This window comes from Rhinolophus hipposideros (assembly GCF_964194185.1).
Source record: "Rhinolophus hipposideros genome assembly, chromosome: 23".
Lineage (NCBI taxonomy): Eukaryota > Metazoa > Chordata > Mammalia > Chiroptera > Rhinolophidae > Rhinolophus > Rhinolophus hipposideros.
In genome coordinates this window covers 16,530,189-16,546,293 of record NC_138069.1, presented here as the reverse complement: position 1 = coordinate 16,546,293, position 16,105 = coordinate 16,530,189, and the positions used below count along the sequence as shown (strand labels likewise).

Below are 16,105 nucleotides of genomic sequence, written 5' to 3'. Positions count from 1 at the left end.
ATTATCAGGATGTTATGGTTCCCTACCAAGTTACAGAATTCACCAAAAGAAACCAGGCTTCTCACAGGTTCCAGCAATGCTTTCCCAAGACTAATATACTTTAGCATTCAGTTTCTGTTCAACATTCTACAATAAGCATAAGGTTCTCAGCAATTTGTGCACTTTCCAGAAAATTTTCTGTGTGAAAATTGTGGGAAATTTAACATAAGAAGAAAATAGAATTACTGCAAATTCACCACAGTGCCAAAAATATGCTCAAAACACAATTTGTTAACTCTGGGTGTTCCACAAAGCCATTATTAAGATCATCAGTGTGGGTAAAATGAGCAAAAGAAATATCTAACTTTGAAGCATATGTAGACATTGTGTTCACAAAATCTATAATGGGGGTGAAAAATAAATAAACAATCTCTTCATGACAACACTTAAACTGTCTGCATATTTCAGTGAGAAAACTTTAAGTGTGTAATAAATAAACTCACCATATTTGGAAGTTCATGAATGATTTGAAACCATGAAATGACTTAGGACAATGAAAAAGTATAAATGTATGCATTCCAGTGACCAGAAGGAATTATTGCATTTTAAAAGAAACTAAACACACTTTATGAATTTGTTAGCAATTTCACGTGTTGTTTGAAGAGGCTCTATTTATAAAAGTTTATCAAAAATATTTGTACTTTTCATTGCATTGGATTTATCTTCTCTAAAAGAATTTGTGTTCTTAACAGATAAATTGGCATCAGATGTTCAATATAAAATTGTTGCACGGCCAATGAGAAGTAAAAAGACCAATTAAAAGCAGGACGAATTTTATAGTTGGTAAATTAAATTAGAAAATTTATATAGAGTGTTAATAAGTTTATATAAGTATTAAAAATGGATATAAATTTTTACAAATGACATATAGAAATATATAAAATCGTTACACATAAGGCATGAGGGTAGGCAGATGGGTTGTCATTGGTGTTTGCCATGTATACATACATTTGTTGGCGTCTGCTTTATAAATTCCAAATATATACTAATTACCTATAGTAAGAGATATTTTGCTCCAAGCTCAGAGAAGAATATTTGACACAGACTCACCTGAATTAATGCGTGATTATCTTTAGAAAACACCGAATCACCTGACGGCAAAAGAGGCTCGCTTTTCTCACAGCTCTCCTGGCTGAGGAGCGTGTCCGCATAGTTGGGCTGCGGGAAGATCAGGTGACTCTTCCCAGAGTCCGCGGTGAGGGAGACCTCGTGGGAATAGGTCTGTAGGAAAGCCTGCACCCCGTCCACGCCCACAAAGTGCGAGGCGGGCACGCCCGCCAATCCGCCTCCGGAAGACTGGAGCAGACGTGACATGTGCCAGCGCCTCAGTCTGAGCGCCAATAGCACGATGACAAAGGCGAGGAAGACGCAAGAGATGGCGGCCACCGCCACTACCAGGTAGAGTGTTAGGCCTGAATTGTCAGGGTTGGCGTTAGGCTCTAGACTGCCCAAGTCGGCCAGGACGTCTGGGATGCTGTCGGCCACGGCCACGGTGAGCGTGACGGTGGCCGAGAGAGGGGGCTGGCCGTGGTCCTGGACCGCCACCACCAGGCTCTGCCTGAGCGCGTCTCTGTCCAGCAGGGCCCGCGCAGTGCGCACCTCGCCCGTGTGCAGCCCCACGGAGAAGAGCCCTGGCTCGCTGGCCTTGAGCAGACGGTAGGACAGCCAGGCGTTCTGGCCCGCGTCTCTGTCCACTGCCACCACCTTGGTCACCAGGTAGCCGGGCTCTGCGGAGCGGGGCGCCAGTTCCACACCGGTGGAGCCATCAGTGGGGAGGGCAGGGTACAGGATCTCTGGCGTGTTGTCGTTCTGGTCCAGTACAAACAGCCTCAGTGACACGTTGCTGCTGAGTGGAGGGTCCCCACTATCATGGGCCATCACTTGTAGGAGCAGGTCACGGAACTGCTCATAGTCGAAGGAGCACAGTGCATACAGGACCCCGGTGTCCGAGTTGATGGAGACGTAAGAGGATAGGGACACTCCCTGGAGGGTGTCCTCGACCAGGGAGTAAGTGACCTGCGCGTTCTCTCCATAATCGGGGTCATAGGCGGTCACCGCGACTACAGAGGCTCCCCTGGGGTTGTTCTCCGGGATGTAGGCGGTGTAGGAGGCATGGGAGAAGGCGGGCGGGTTGTCGTTGGTGTCTGCCACATTCAGTGAGATGTAAGCTTCTGTGGACAAGGGCGGACTTCCCCGGTCAGTGGCGGTCACTGTGATGTTGTAAGTAGGAACCAGTTCTCGGTCCAAGAGTGTGTCAGTCACTAAACTATAGTAATTTCCGTAAGACTTTTCTAATTTAAAGGGCAGATTCCCCTGGATGAAACAGATCACTCGTCCGTTTTCTTCAGAGTCTTGATCATTTACATTTAAAAGGGCAATTAATGTGCCTCTGGGAGAGTTTTCCAGAATAGAGCTGGAGAGAGAGGTGACAACTACTTCGGGGGCATTGTCATTCACATCCAAAACTGTGATCAGGACTCTGGCTCGCGCAGAATATCCCGCGTGATCCATTGCTTGCACTTCCATCTCGTAAGATCCAGCCTCCTCGTGGTTCAGCTCCCCTATTGTTGAAATTGTCCCTAAATTACCATCTAGCTTGAAAAGTAGGGCCGCCTTGTCGTCCACGTACCGGAAGGAATACATCACTTCCGCGTTAGCTCCCTCGTCAGGGTCGGTTGCGTTGACCAGAAGCAGCGTGGTGCCCACGGCCACGTTCTCCGGGACGCTCACGCGGTACTCGGACTGAGCAAACGCCGGTGCGTTGTCGTTCACATCAACGACTGTCACGCGGATGCGCGCGGTGCCAGTGCGCACTGGCTCGCCCCCGTCGGAGGCCGTGAGAACCAGGCGGTGAAGCGCCTCTTCCTCGCGGTCCAGGGCGCGCTGCAGCACCAGCTCCGGGTACCTGTTACCATCCGCTCCGCTCTGCACGTCCAGGGAGAAGTGAGTGTTACTGCTGAGCTCGTAGCTCTGGAGAGAATTCGTCCCGCTATCTGGATCCCAAGCGTGGGGAAGGGGGAACCGCATCCCACTGGCTGCGTTTTCACTCATTTTTATTTCTAATTCAGCTTCCGGGAAGGAGGGGGCATTATCATTAATGTCCCTCACTTCTATCACCACCCCGTATATTTTCACTTTATCCTCCATCAAAATCTCCAGGGTTAGTTGACACTTTATGGCCCCCGTACAGAGCTCTTCCCGGTCTATCCTGCCTGTAGTGACCAAACTGCCGCTTCGCGGGCTCAGAGCGAAAAGCTGCGTCCTACCTCTGGAGACGATGCGGACTCCGCGCTCCTCCAGTTCCCGGGGCTCCAGCCCCAGGTCCTTGGCGATGTTGCCCACCCTAGAGCCTTTCTCCAGCTCCTCAGGAACTGAATACTGGATTTGGGTGCATCCAATTTCCCAAAGAATCCCCAGGAGAACTCCCAGGAGGACCAGCCCTTTGCAGTCCTGGTGCAGTCGCGCAGAAATCATTGTCACTTTCCTGGAGGATTATTTCCAATTCTCCGCTTGACCACCGAAGTCAGGATCCGCTCTTCCGTCCTTAAAATCCTTCAGCTGGAGGACCTGAGCTCCTCCACTCAGTTTCCTCTGTCCGGGAGGAGATGGTCAGTTTCTGTCTGTCTGTGCTTTGTGCTTGGGGCGCGTGCACCGCAAGCAGGATCTCTCCGCTTTTCTCTCCCTGATTGGTGAACAGCGGCGCTCAGAGTCCTAACCAATTACTGCACAATCTTGAACTCCGTTAAAGGATTTGGGATCTTAAATAGCTCCACCTACTGTTCTTCAAATATGGATGGAAGTGGAGCCCACTAAAAGAAACTACAGTATTTGTTTTAATTAAAACTCCAGCGAATTTCTTTTTATTTCCCTAAAATTTCTTTAGACTTTCTTAAGACTTTCTGTAGCTGTAGGCATATTTTTATCTTTCCAATGAGCTTTTAAATGAATTTGTTTGAAGTTTCTATGCACAGTACTTTTATTCTTATAATTTTAATGCACCTGCTTTGATACGATGCCCCCCCCTCAACAAACCTATTATGGGACATTTTCCTAGGAGTTTCCTGTTTTGAGAAATCATATAATTTAAATTTTCTTACTCAATTATAATTTGGGGCAAATTTTGTGATAGATTCTTAAATTTGCCTAAATGGAAGAACTACTTTAATAGGTTGTTGACACGTAACATTCAAAAATCAAGTTTTCACAATAATATGGAAACATAAAAATAAGAAATGTGATTGTACACATTATCAAATCATAGGAAGTTAAGAGAAGAAGACACATTAACATTTTTAGGACAAAAGGAAGCATTCCAACTTGCATTTGCTGGAAATAAGTGTAGTATTCTACACTAATACATTATATTTCAAAAGAATTTGTAGGAAAAGTAGTAATCCAAATAACATAAACTTACCTTTTTCTGGGTAACAAACCTAATTCCAATTACTACGTATCACTGGGAATACATTTGGAAGCCCATCAAAATATAGGTAAATTTTCTCATTGTTGTGCTTTCATGAATGTAAATATTTATATTCTGAGGATAAGCATGTTTGGCAGGCATACCAGAAAATAATATTTTTTTAATTGGGAAGAAATCCATAGTTGGCTCTGAGTAAAGATCAGGCATAAAAATTACCTACTCAGTGGGATTCAAAGAATCCCTAGCAAATGTACTTGACTATTATAAAATCATCACTATATATGTCTTTTTTTAAAAAGCCTTTTCTAATGTATTTCCCTCTCACTTGGTAGTTAATAGGGTAAAGAAAATTAAAGCAAATCATTGCAGATAAAAGGCATTCACTGAAACTCACGTGAGTAGAAACAACAGAGATACAGCTTAACTTGTTATTCTCCTCAGTGACACTTACTACCAAAGATGCTTCATTAGAAAGATCTTGTGGGGGTACCGTTTCTGGCGTCATGGAGACCAAATTAAACCTTGTTTGCTGAGAATCCGAGGCAACATACAGATTGTAGGAATAAGGCAAAGTTCCCTCGTCGTAACTGATAGAAACCCCAGGGCCAGTCTTAGAACAGAGACCAGGCTGAAAGCAGCCCCAGGCCGCGGGGCTGGAGGAGCGTCGCAGGCGCAGGGCCACCGCCAGAATCACCGCGAGGAGGAAAAGAACCGAGATCAAGGCCAAGGCCACAACCAGGTAAAACTGCAGCTCCGCCTGGGGGTCAGGGGGCGCGGGCCGGTCACTGAGGTCTGGCAGTACCTCTTGCAGGCTGTCAGCGAAGACCAGCAGCAGCGTGGCGGTGGCCGAGAGGGGCGGCTGTCCCCCGTCGCGCACAGCGACCAGCAGGCGCTGGCGGGCCGCGTCCCTGTCGCCCAAAGCCCGCGCCGTGCGCACCTCGCCCGTGCGCAGCCCCAGGCTGAACAGTCCGGGCTCGCTGGCCTGCAGCACGTGGTAGGACAGCCAGGCGTTGTGTCCCGAGTCCGCGTCCACCGCCACCACCTTGGTGACCAGGTAGCCCGGCTGCGCGGCGCGCGGCACCGTGTCGAAGAGCGCCGAGCCGTCGGGCCCCAGCGCGGGGTACAGCACCCGTGGCGCGTTGTCGTTGCGGTCGCCCACCAACACGCGCAGGCTCACGTTGGCGCCGCGCGCGGGCGAGCCCTGGTCGCGGGCCTGCAGCGTCAGCTCGAAGGCGCGCAGCTGCTCGTGGTCGAAGGCGCGCTGCGCGAACACCACCCCGCTCTGGGCGCTCACGGACACGTAGGACGCCAGCGCCCGCGGCTCCAGGTCGCTGGCCACGAGGGAGTAGGAGACGCGGCCGTTGGGCCCCAGGTCGGGGTCGGAGGCGCTGACCTGCGCTATGGAGGCGCCGGGCGGGTTGTTCTCAGGCACGTGGACCACGTAGGAGGGCTGGTGGAAAACCGGGGCGTTGTCGTTGACGTCGCCGATGTGCAGGGTGACGCTTCTACTGGTGGAGAGGGGCGGCTTGCCCCTGTCGGTGGCTGTGATGGTGACATTGTACTCAGGGGTCTGCTCCCGGTCCAGGGTCCCATCTGTTACAAGCTTGTAGTAATTATTGGCCGAAGATTGAATTCTAAAAGGAACTTTCTCTTTTATGAGGCATGTGACCTCCCCGTTTTCTCCCGAATCTTTATCATATGTTTTGAACAAAGCAATCGCTGTTCCGGGCCCTGCGTCCTCGGTTATGGAACTAGACACCGAAGTGAAAACCACTTCTGGAGCATTGTCATTCTCATCTAGAATTTCTAGTATAATTTTACATTCGCTGGCCATACCTCCACCGTCCTTGGCTTCTATGTTCATGGTATAACTGCTACTGATTTCGAAGTCTATAGGGTCTTTGGATTTAATTTCCCCACTTTGATGGTCTAGCATAAACACATTTCCAACATCTCGTAGTGTTTTGAAAGAGTAAGTGATCTCTGCATTGATGCCCTCATCCTGGTCGGTGGCTGTCACCTTTAGCACAGAGGTGCCTGGGGGCACGTTCTCACGCAGGCGAACTTTGTACACATCCTGACTGAACACTGGGGCGTTATCATTGGCATCAGTCACCTGGATACTGATTTGAGTGGTGCCAGTTCTAACTGGGTCACCCCCATCCACTGCTGTCAGGACCAGGAGATGGGAGCTCTGTTGTTCCCGATCCAGGGGCTTCTCCAACACCAACGCTGGGCCATTCTTGCCTTCAGTCTTATCCTTCATCATCAGAGAGAAGTGCTCATTAGAGCTGAGTTGGTAACTCTGGAGAGAGTTAGACCCTACATCTGCGTCCAGAGCGGATTCCAGGCCAAAGCGAGTTCCTGGGATTGCCAATTCATTGATTTGTAAAACAATGCTATTTTGGGGAAAATTAGGTGGATTGTCATTTATATCTTCTATCATCACGTTTATGTGAAAAACATTTAGAGGGTTTTCTGCTACGATCTCTAAGGGCACGAGACACAGAGGGTTTTGGGGGCAGAGTGACTCCCGATCAATTCTGTCACTCACAAGTAAGTTCCCGTTCTCCGTGTTTATGGTAAAGTATTGTTTCTCTGCACTAACTCTGAGGTTGCGGTTCATTAAATCTCGTACCCGCAGCCCCAGGTCCTCAGCGAGGTTCCCCACCACAGAGCCCTTGGCCATTTCTTCGGGAATAGCGTAGCGGATCTGCTCCGAGAGCGCTCCGCAGAACAAAGGCAGCAGGAAGAGAAAGAGTACTTGCCGCCGCCGCCGGGTACCGCTCCTCCTCTGCTTCGCTCTATTTCCCATCCTTCTCTGCGCTGCTGCAGCCTCTGACCTTAAGAGACGATTCTTTCCTTACAAATTGCATTTAAAATATCTTCTTTCACCGCGTAGAAAACTCAAGGCTCCCGGTTTGAAGGCGTCCCGGTCGGCATTCCGGAATCAGATTTGCGGAGCAGGGAGCCGGAGTCCGGGCCCCTCTCCTTTCGGACTTGCTTTTGTGACTGCGCAGAAAATCACCCGGGTGGATCCTGGACTCCGGCTCTTCCAGCACATTGGCCAACAGCGGCGCTCGGAGTCTATTTGGAAAACTGCAGTCATTGCGATTAGTAATGGGAGTTGGCCTTCCGACAGATTTGTTGGGCGGATGTGTAGGGACTGGGGCAGTTTATGAGCTTTAGACGTGTCTATTTTCCGGTGTTTACTACCAAAGAAGGTCCTTAAAGATGGGGTCCGATAGTAGAGCCATTAACCCAGTAATGAGAAAAGTTTTTCTTTTTCTAAGCAGAGGCAGAGCAGATATTGGAAGAACAGAGCAAAGTCTTCTCACCAGAACAAAAACCATATGGGAAAGTAGCCCCACCAAGTGGTATGGAGAAATTTTGACAGCCATGAAATGATCCTCCATTTATCAGAGGAAACTGGAGGAGAGCACAAAGCTACACAGGCTGTACTCAGGCTAAGGATGGTGAATGCCATAAAGTCTTCCTTGTTATTTATAAAAGAGATTTATGAAAGGGATGAAGTATTTTACACTGTTCATCATGAGCAGAATATTAAAGTTCACCCTAGTGAGTTACCATAGAAATTTAATGACATGAAATGTGAGGATGTTTTGTTTTTATCCCTTTATTTAACTGGACCATATATTGCACCTTATAGAGTTTTATCACTACCTCTGAGTCAAAATAACCTTCTTAATCTCAAGTTTCAAAGCCAACCTTTCCTTTTTATTTTCCATGGTCTTAGTTACCAGCTCCTAACGAGTTCAAACTATATATTTTTAAAAAAAGTATGGAAAACCTCCCTCTCTCAGTAAATACCTCATATTCTTTTAATTCATCTAATTTCAGTTCAGTTCAGTTAAATCTTTTTTCTCTGTTTGTAATTCCATGAGCATTCCAGTTTTATCCCTAGATGTTCAAAACATGCTAACATTTTTTCTTGACTTCAAGACACATTTATGCATCTATTGCAAGACTTCCCTCTCCTACAGTTGAAATTATTTTCTCCCAGACAGCATTCAGTTTATAGTTAATGACATTAAGGTCAATTCCTAAATGAGAAAGAAGAACTTGAAAGAGAACGTGAATATGCAAGTAATTTGAAGCAAACATCTAGAAGTGGTGTGAGAATGCTGAGCTGAATTGATTATGGAGATGGTTCCTGTGATCAAATAGCCTAGATAGGTCTCCTTTCCTCACTTGACTTTCCTAGACATTTACTTCTGATAACACCTGCATTATTAGGTAACTCGTAGGGCTTCAATAACAATTTGGTTCTGAATATAAGAATTGAGTATAGTTAGATATAATATAAAATAAATTTACGAAGGAAATAAAGAAGGTATCCATGACTCGTAGACATATTGAAAACAAACAAAATTATCCAGAGTAATACCAGCTAAAGCAGTCTTTTATAAAGTCTAAATACCCATTCCATCTCTTATATTCACAAACTATTCCACATGAATAAATCTGAAAATGTAAACATGTTTAACAGTTTTGAAAATAACTTTTTGATAAGCATTGGATAAAATTAAGTTATTTCTGTGATTTTACTAAATTTTAAAAAACCCCTTCAACATAGATACTAAAGTACAAGTGAAAGAATAAAAGAAAATAATACCAGTTCAACAATTCAATTATTTCTTCAGAACAATCTAATGACTTCACTATAGAAATAGAAAAGATGCTTAGAACTTAAGAAACAAGGCGTGTGCTACCTTTCCTCTCCCAAGGGAGTCTAGTAATTAAAAGGCAGTCAACATGTCTGTTTTCATGGGATAAATAAATGATACAAAGTTGAAATAATCAACAGGATCTAAACATTACCAGCCTTAAAAATCAAAATAGAATTGTTTTGTGCTCAGAGAAAAGCTTACATGTGTAAATGTGGACATGTGTGTGAGAGTATATAAACAGGAAAAAGAACTAGAAAGAGTGTGCTATTGAATCTACATGGTCAAATTTGAGCATTAGGAGCAAAGCAAATAATGGTAGAATATAATTACAACCAGTGGAGGCAATGCAAAGTTGAAATAAGGAAATAAAAAGTGTTTGTGAATCATAGCCAGTTTACATTGATAGCCACAGATAATGATGATAGAAAAATATTACTAAAATTCAACTTATTATAAAGCAAGCCATGATGGATAAACTGGACCTTTGGGATCAAAAGAAAATATACCAGGACTTTTAAAAAAAAAGACTTTAACAAAACCTTTCTGAAAAACAATGGTAATATGATGAAAGGTAAAGGACACAAACTCACATGTATTGCTCTGTCTCTAAGAACTGCATATGCAACCCCAACAGTTTTTTAACAGGGTCTCCAAAAAAGACACTTAATAGACTTGTGCAGAGACACTAGTAATTGAGAAGCAGGAAAAAAATCTCACCTGATTACTCGTAGGGTCACATTTGCATAAACCGGTAACTGAATCTTCAACTATCAAAAGAGGCTCGCTTTTCTCACAGCTCTCCTGGCTGATGAGTGTATCCGCGTAGTTGGGCTGTGGGAAAATCAGATGACTCTTCCCAGAGTCCGCGGTGAGGGAGACCTCCTGGGAATAGGTCTGTAGGAAAGCCTGCATCCCGTCCACGCCCACAAAGTGTGAGGCGGGCACGCCCGCCAATCTGCCTCCCGAAGCCTGGAGCAGACGTGACGTGTGCCAGCGCCACAGTCTGAGCGCCAGCAGCACAATGACAAAGGCGAGGAAGACGCAGGAGACCGCAGCCACTGCCACCACCAGGTACAACGTGAGGCCTGCGTCATCGGGGTTGGTGGGAGACTCCAGGCTGCCCAGGTCAGCCAGGACGTCTGGGATGCTGTCGGCCACGGCCACGGTGAGCGTGACGGTGGCCGAGAGAGGGGGCTGGCCGTGGTCCTGGACCGCCACCACCAGGCTCTGCCTGAGCGCGTCTCTGTCCAGCAGGGCCCGCGCAGTGCGCACCTCGCCCGTGTGCAGCCCCACGGAGAAGAGCCCTGGCTCGCTGGCCTTGAGCAGGCGGTAGGACAGCCAGGCGTTCTGGCCCGAGTCTCTGTCCACTGCCACCACCTTGGTCACCAGGTAGCCGGGCTCTGCGGAGCGGGGTGCCAGCTCCACACCGGTGGAACCATCGCTGGGGATGGTGGGGTACAGGATTTCAGGAGCATTGTCGTTCTGGTCCAGCACGAATACGCTCAGCGACACGTTGCTGCTGAGCGGAGGATCCCCGCTGTCACGTGCCATTACTTGTAGGCGCAGGTCACGGAACTGCTCATAGTCAAAGGAGCGCAGAGCATACAGGACCCCGGTGTCCGTGTTGATGGAGATGTAGGAGGACAAGGGTGCTCCCTGGATAGTGTCCTCAACCAGAGAGTAAGTAACCCTGGCGTTCTCTTTGCTGTCCCAGTCAAGTGCAGTCACCGAGAAGAAGGAGGCTCCTTTGGGGTTGTTCTCAGGAACGTAGGCTGAGTAAGAGGAGTGCGCGAAAGTGGGTGGGTTGTCGTTGTCATCTGCTACATTCAGTGAAATGTGAGTTTCTGTAGACAAGGGCGGATGTCCCTCATCTGTGGCTGTCAACGTGATATTGTAGCTCTGGACCTGCTCTCTGTCCAGCGCTCTGTTTGTTATCAACTTGTAATAATTTCCATAAGTCTTTTCTAAATTAAAAGGCAGATTGTTAGGAATGAAACAAGAGACTTGACCATTTTCTCCGGAGTCTTGATCGTGCACATTTAGAAGAGCAATTACTGTACCCGGAGGAGAATTTTCCAGCACTGAGTTAGTAGAAGATGTGATAGTTATTTCCGGAGCATTATCATTCACATCCACAACTGTGATCAACACCTTAGCAGTGGTTGAGAGACCTCCACCATCTTGGCCTTGTATTTCCATCTCATAGAATCTGTACTTCTCAAAATCCAGAGGCCCCTGTATTAAGACGTCTCCAGTTCGAGAATCCAACTGAAATATTTCAGAAGCTTTGCTTTCCATATTCCGGAATGAATACACCACTTCCCCATTGACTCCCTCGTCGGGATCAGTTGCGTTTACCCTGAGCACCCGAGTCCCAGAGGTGAGGTTCTCGGGAACACTCACTCGATATACAGACTGTGTAAATTTGGGGATATGGTCATTTACATCGAGGACCAGCACACGAATGGGAACAGTGCCTTGGAGAACAGGATCTCCTCCATCTAAGGCTGTGAGGAGGAGGAGGTGAGCAGCCTCTTTCTCCCGGTCCAGGCTCCTCTCCAACACTAGCTCGGGATTCTTGGCTCCATTGCTTCTGCCTCCTACTTGCAAGGAAAAGTACTTATTAGGATTGAGCTGGTAGCGCTGAAGGGAGTTCATCCCCACATCTGGATCCCTAGCGTTAGGAAGGGGGAATCGTGATCCCGGAGTTGCATGCTCACTGACTTTTATTTCTACTTCCTCCTCCCGGAAGCTGGGGGAGTTATCATTAATATCCATTATTTCCACTTCCACGCCGTAAATCTTCAGGGTATCTTCCACAAGTATCTCCATATTTAAAAAACAGGAGGACAGCGTCTCACAGAGCTCCTCCCGGTCTATCCTGCCCGCCATGACCAAGCTGCCACTTCGCGGATTCAGAGCGAAAAGCTGCGTCTTTCCTCTGGAGACGATGCGGACGCGGCGCTCCGCCAGTTCCCAGGGCTCCAGCCCCAGGTCCTGGGAAATATTACCCACGAAGAAGCCTTTGTCTGTCTCTTCGGGCACCGAGTATCGGATCTGCTCGGCCCCAGCCCCCCGCAGCGTCCCCAGGAAGATGTGCAGTAGGACCAGCCCGCTGCGGTCCAGGCGTAGTAGCTGATTCGCCATGGCTGTGGCTGAGCCGATATTCCGCGGTTTCTGGAGCCGGGTTTGTTCTGACTCAGCTTATGTATCTACGAAGTCCCGGGCTGACTGCATCCAAAATAGATTGGAGAGCGAAGGGAAGTCCAGACTTTAAGTTTCCAGCATCAGATTTGTGAGTATCCATCTCACTCTGCTTTGTGTTATAAGGGTGGGGGAGGAGGGGCTCTGTAGCGCGCAGCTTCCCATTCCCTAGTTGGTGAACAGCGGCGCCTAGAGTCCAATCTTATTATTGCAACGAGTAAGAAAACCCAACTAATGTGCATGCTCCAGAAGTTAATAAATACACTCTCACCTCTTTGAGAATCACGCGTAACGTATATGGAAAACTTAAAATTGCAGATAATAGTCATATAATGTGATGTTAAAGGTTTACCAAGAGCACTTTTTAAAAGATTAATTATTAAAAGGAGTTTACTTAAATTTTTGAGAAGTTTTCAACTTCTACTGGAACTGAAAACTTGAAGGTCAGATTTGGTTCCTATTGATTTTTACCAACTGAAGGGATCAGCATTTGTGGATGTGGGACTAGCACGGTCCCAACAAAATCATCAATGGGATGCATGGCTATAATTCTTACCAATGTTTCTTTATTGAGAGAAATAAAGATGAAATCTTTGAGAAAATTTGGATGGCATTAGGGTTGTTACTTAAATACCATGATATAAAAATATAACTGTATTCCAGATCCTTAACTAAAATGCATTTGGATACCCACAGCTCTGGTCAAGATTTATTTTAGGAACTTTATCGAAAGATTGAGCCTAGGATTTTGAAATCACAGCGCCGTATTGGCATATATTGGAATATAAATAACAGTATTGCAATATAAATAACATTATTTTAACTACTTACCTGTTTAAAAGTCTTCTTATCTGCTTCAACACTAGGAGTTAGAGAGCTAGCCAATAGCACTGAAGAGCTATCTTTGTTGAGAGTATCTTGTGTGGTTGGACAATGATCAACAGAAGAGAGAAAATTAAATTCCGAGTTAGTTTGAGCCCCAGGCACACACAAATTATAGGCATAGGGCAATGTTCCCTCACTGTAGTTGGGGGGAATCTCAGGTCCAGACTTGGAGCAGAGAACAGACCCAAAGCAGCCCCCTGCGGCAGGGCTGAAGGAGCGTCGCAGGCGCAGGGCCACCGCCAGAATCACCGCGAGGAGGAAAAGAACCGAGATCACGGCCAAGGCCACAACCAGGTAAAACTGCAGCTCCGCCTGGGGGTCAGGGGGCGCGGGCCGGTCACTGAGGTCTGGCAGTACCTCTTGCAGGCTGTCAGCGAAGACCAGCAGCAGCGTGGCGGTGGCCGAGAGGGGCGGCTGTCCCCCGTCGCGCACAGCGACCAGCAGGCGCTGGCGGGCCGCGTCCCTGTCGCCCAAAGCCCGCGCCGTGCGCACCTCGCCCGTGCGCAGCCCCAGGCTGAACAGTCCGGGCTCGCTGGCCTGCAGCACGTGGTAGGACAGCCAGGCGTTGTGCCCCGAGTCCGCGTCCACCGCCACCACCTTGGTGACCAGGTAGCCCGGCTGCGCGGCGCGCGGCACCGTGTCGAAGAGCGCCGAGCCGTCGGGCCCCAGCGCGGGGTACAGCACCCGTGGCGCGTTGTCGTTGCGGTCGCCCACCAACACGCGCAGGCTCACGTTGGCGCCGCGCGCGGGCGAGCCCTGGTCGCGGGCCTGCAGCGTCAGCTCGAAGGCGCGCAGCTGCTCGTGGTCGAAGGCGCGCTGCGCGAACACCACCCCGCTCTGGGCGCTCACGGACACGTAGGACGCCAGCGCCCGCGGCTCCAGGTCGCTGGCCACGAGGGAGTAGGAGACGCGGCCGTTGGGCCCCAGGTCGGGGTCGGAGGCGCTGACCTGCGCTATGGAGGCGCCGGGCGGGTTGTTCTCAGGCACGTGGACCACGTAGGAGGGCTGGTGGAAAACCGGGGCGTTGTCGTTGACGTCGCCGATGTGCAGGGTGATGGTGGTGCTGGAGGAGAGGGGCGGCTTGCCCCTGTCGGTGGCTGTGATGGTGACATTGTATTCCGGAGTCTCCTCTCTGTCTAAGGCCCCATCTGTCACCAGCTTGTAGTAATTATTAGAAGAGGAGTAAATCTTGAAAGGAATATCTCTTCCTATGTTACACGTGACTTCTCCATTTCCTCCGAAATCCCGGTCCCGTGTTTTGAAGAGTGCAACGACCATTCCTGGACGGGAGTCCTCCAAAATCTCATCAGAGAGAGACGTGAGGATTATTTCTGGACTGTTGTCGTTTTCATCTAGGATTTCTATGATCACTTTACATTGGGTGGAGAGACCACCGCCGTCCTTTGCTTCGACTTCCATAACATATCTTTCCGTATCCTCAAAATCCAATGGGTGAGTATTCTTAATCATGCCCGTTTTCTCATCCAATGAGAACATGTGCCTTGTGCTGTGAGCAGTGCTCCTGAAATAGTAACTTATTTCGGCATTGACTCCCTCGTCCTGATCAGTGGCTGTCACATGCAGCACGGAGGACCCAGGGGGCAGGTTTTCACTTACACTGACTCTGTATTCCTCTTTGCTGAACACAGGGGGGTTATCATTGGTGTCCCTAACAAAGATTTCTATTTGAACGGTAGCACTTCGTGGCGGGTCCCCTCCATCGAAGGCCGTCAATATCAAGCGATGAGACCGCTGCTCTTCCCGGTCTAGGGGTTTCTCCAAAGACAACTCTGGGTATTTGCCACCATCGGAATTAACTCGAACCATTAATGAGAAGTAAGGGTTAGGGTTTATCTGATAATCTTTAATTGAATTCATGTTTATATCCGGGTCCGCGGCAGGGTCAAGAGATATCCGTGCACCTGGGGATACAGATTCAACAATTTCTAAATGTATTTCCTTTTTATCGAATTGGGGAGCATGGTCATTAATATCCTCCACAACCACAATGACATGAAAAACGTTTAAAGGATTTTCCACCACAGCTTCCAACGGCAACTCACATCGTCTTCTCTCTTTGCAAATTTGCTCCCGGTCTATTCGGTCCTTCATGAGTAAGTCCCCGCTCTCCGCATCTACTTGGAAAAGCAGCTTCTCCGCGCTCACTCGCAGCTTCCGAGCCGACACCTCCAGCACACTGAGCCCTAGATCCTTGGCGAGGTTCCCTACCACCGAGCCCTGGGCCAGCTCCTCCGGAATCGAGTAGCGGATCGGCTCGCAGAGCGCGCGGTAGAACAAAGGCAGCAGGAAGGAAAACAGTACCTGCGGCCGGCCGGCCCCGCGGCTCCGCGGGCAGCTCCCTCCCATTGCGCGCTCTAGTTCTCGCTGAGTCCCAGGCTTTTGGGAAAGCTGAAGAAACTGCAACCCTCAGCGTCACTGAAAGAGTATTCGGCCCAGGACAGGCGGAGCTGGGAATCCGTGTGTGCTGGGGAGAGTCTGCGCGGCCCGGAGCACTAATGTGTAAGCGGGTGTCCGTCCCTGCGTTGGGGGCTGAGCTGGAAATCCCAGGCTAGAGGCTGAAGAATCCTGGGCGTCAGCGCTTGCCCTGCACTGGCCGACAGCGGCGCCCAGAGGCCCCGTGTGGAACTGCAGCCTGACATTTCAGATTTGAATCCAATTTCTCTCCTGTGTATATTATCTCTTTTCAAAAATGGAGTTGTGTAATAGCCCCAGACGTTAGGTTACCATAGTGTTACGTTCGATTCCTATATACCTAATGTTTTCATCAAATTTATTATGGAAAATTTCAAACTTATACCAAAATAGGGAGCATTAGTATTGAATCTTCGTACGCATGACACAA

At 48.5% G+C, this 16,105-nt stretch overlaps 1 protein-coding gene across 1 annotated transcript in view; it reads right to left on the bottom strand.

Annotated features, from left to right (window-relative positions):
• The window catches only part of LOC308491588 (protocadherin gamma-A11-like), a 73,083-nt gene extending 57,336 nt beyond the window's left edge, over positions 1–15,747 (bottom strand). Inside the window, exons 1-2 of the mRNA XM_081035424.1 lie at positions 13,189–15,747; positions 9,871–12,351 (exon numbers count right to left, since the gene is read on the bottom strand). Coding sequence (XP_080891550.1) covers positions 9,871–12,351; positions 13,189–15,609 — 4,902 coding nt within the window. The 5' untranslated portion in view covers positions 15,610–15,747. The remainder of the gene's footprint in view (positions 1–9,870; positions 12,352–13,188) is intronic.
• Positions 15,748–16,105: the final 358 nt, after the last annotated feature.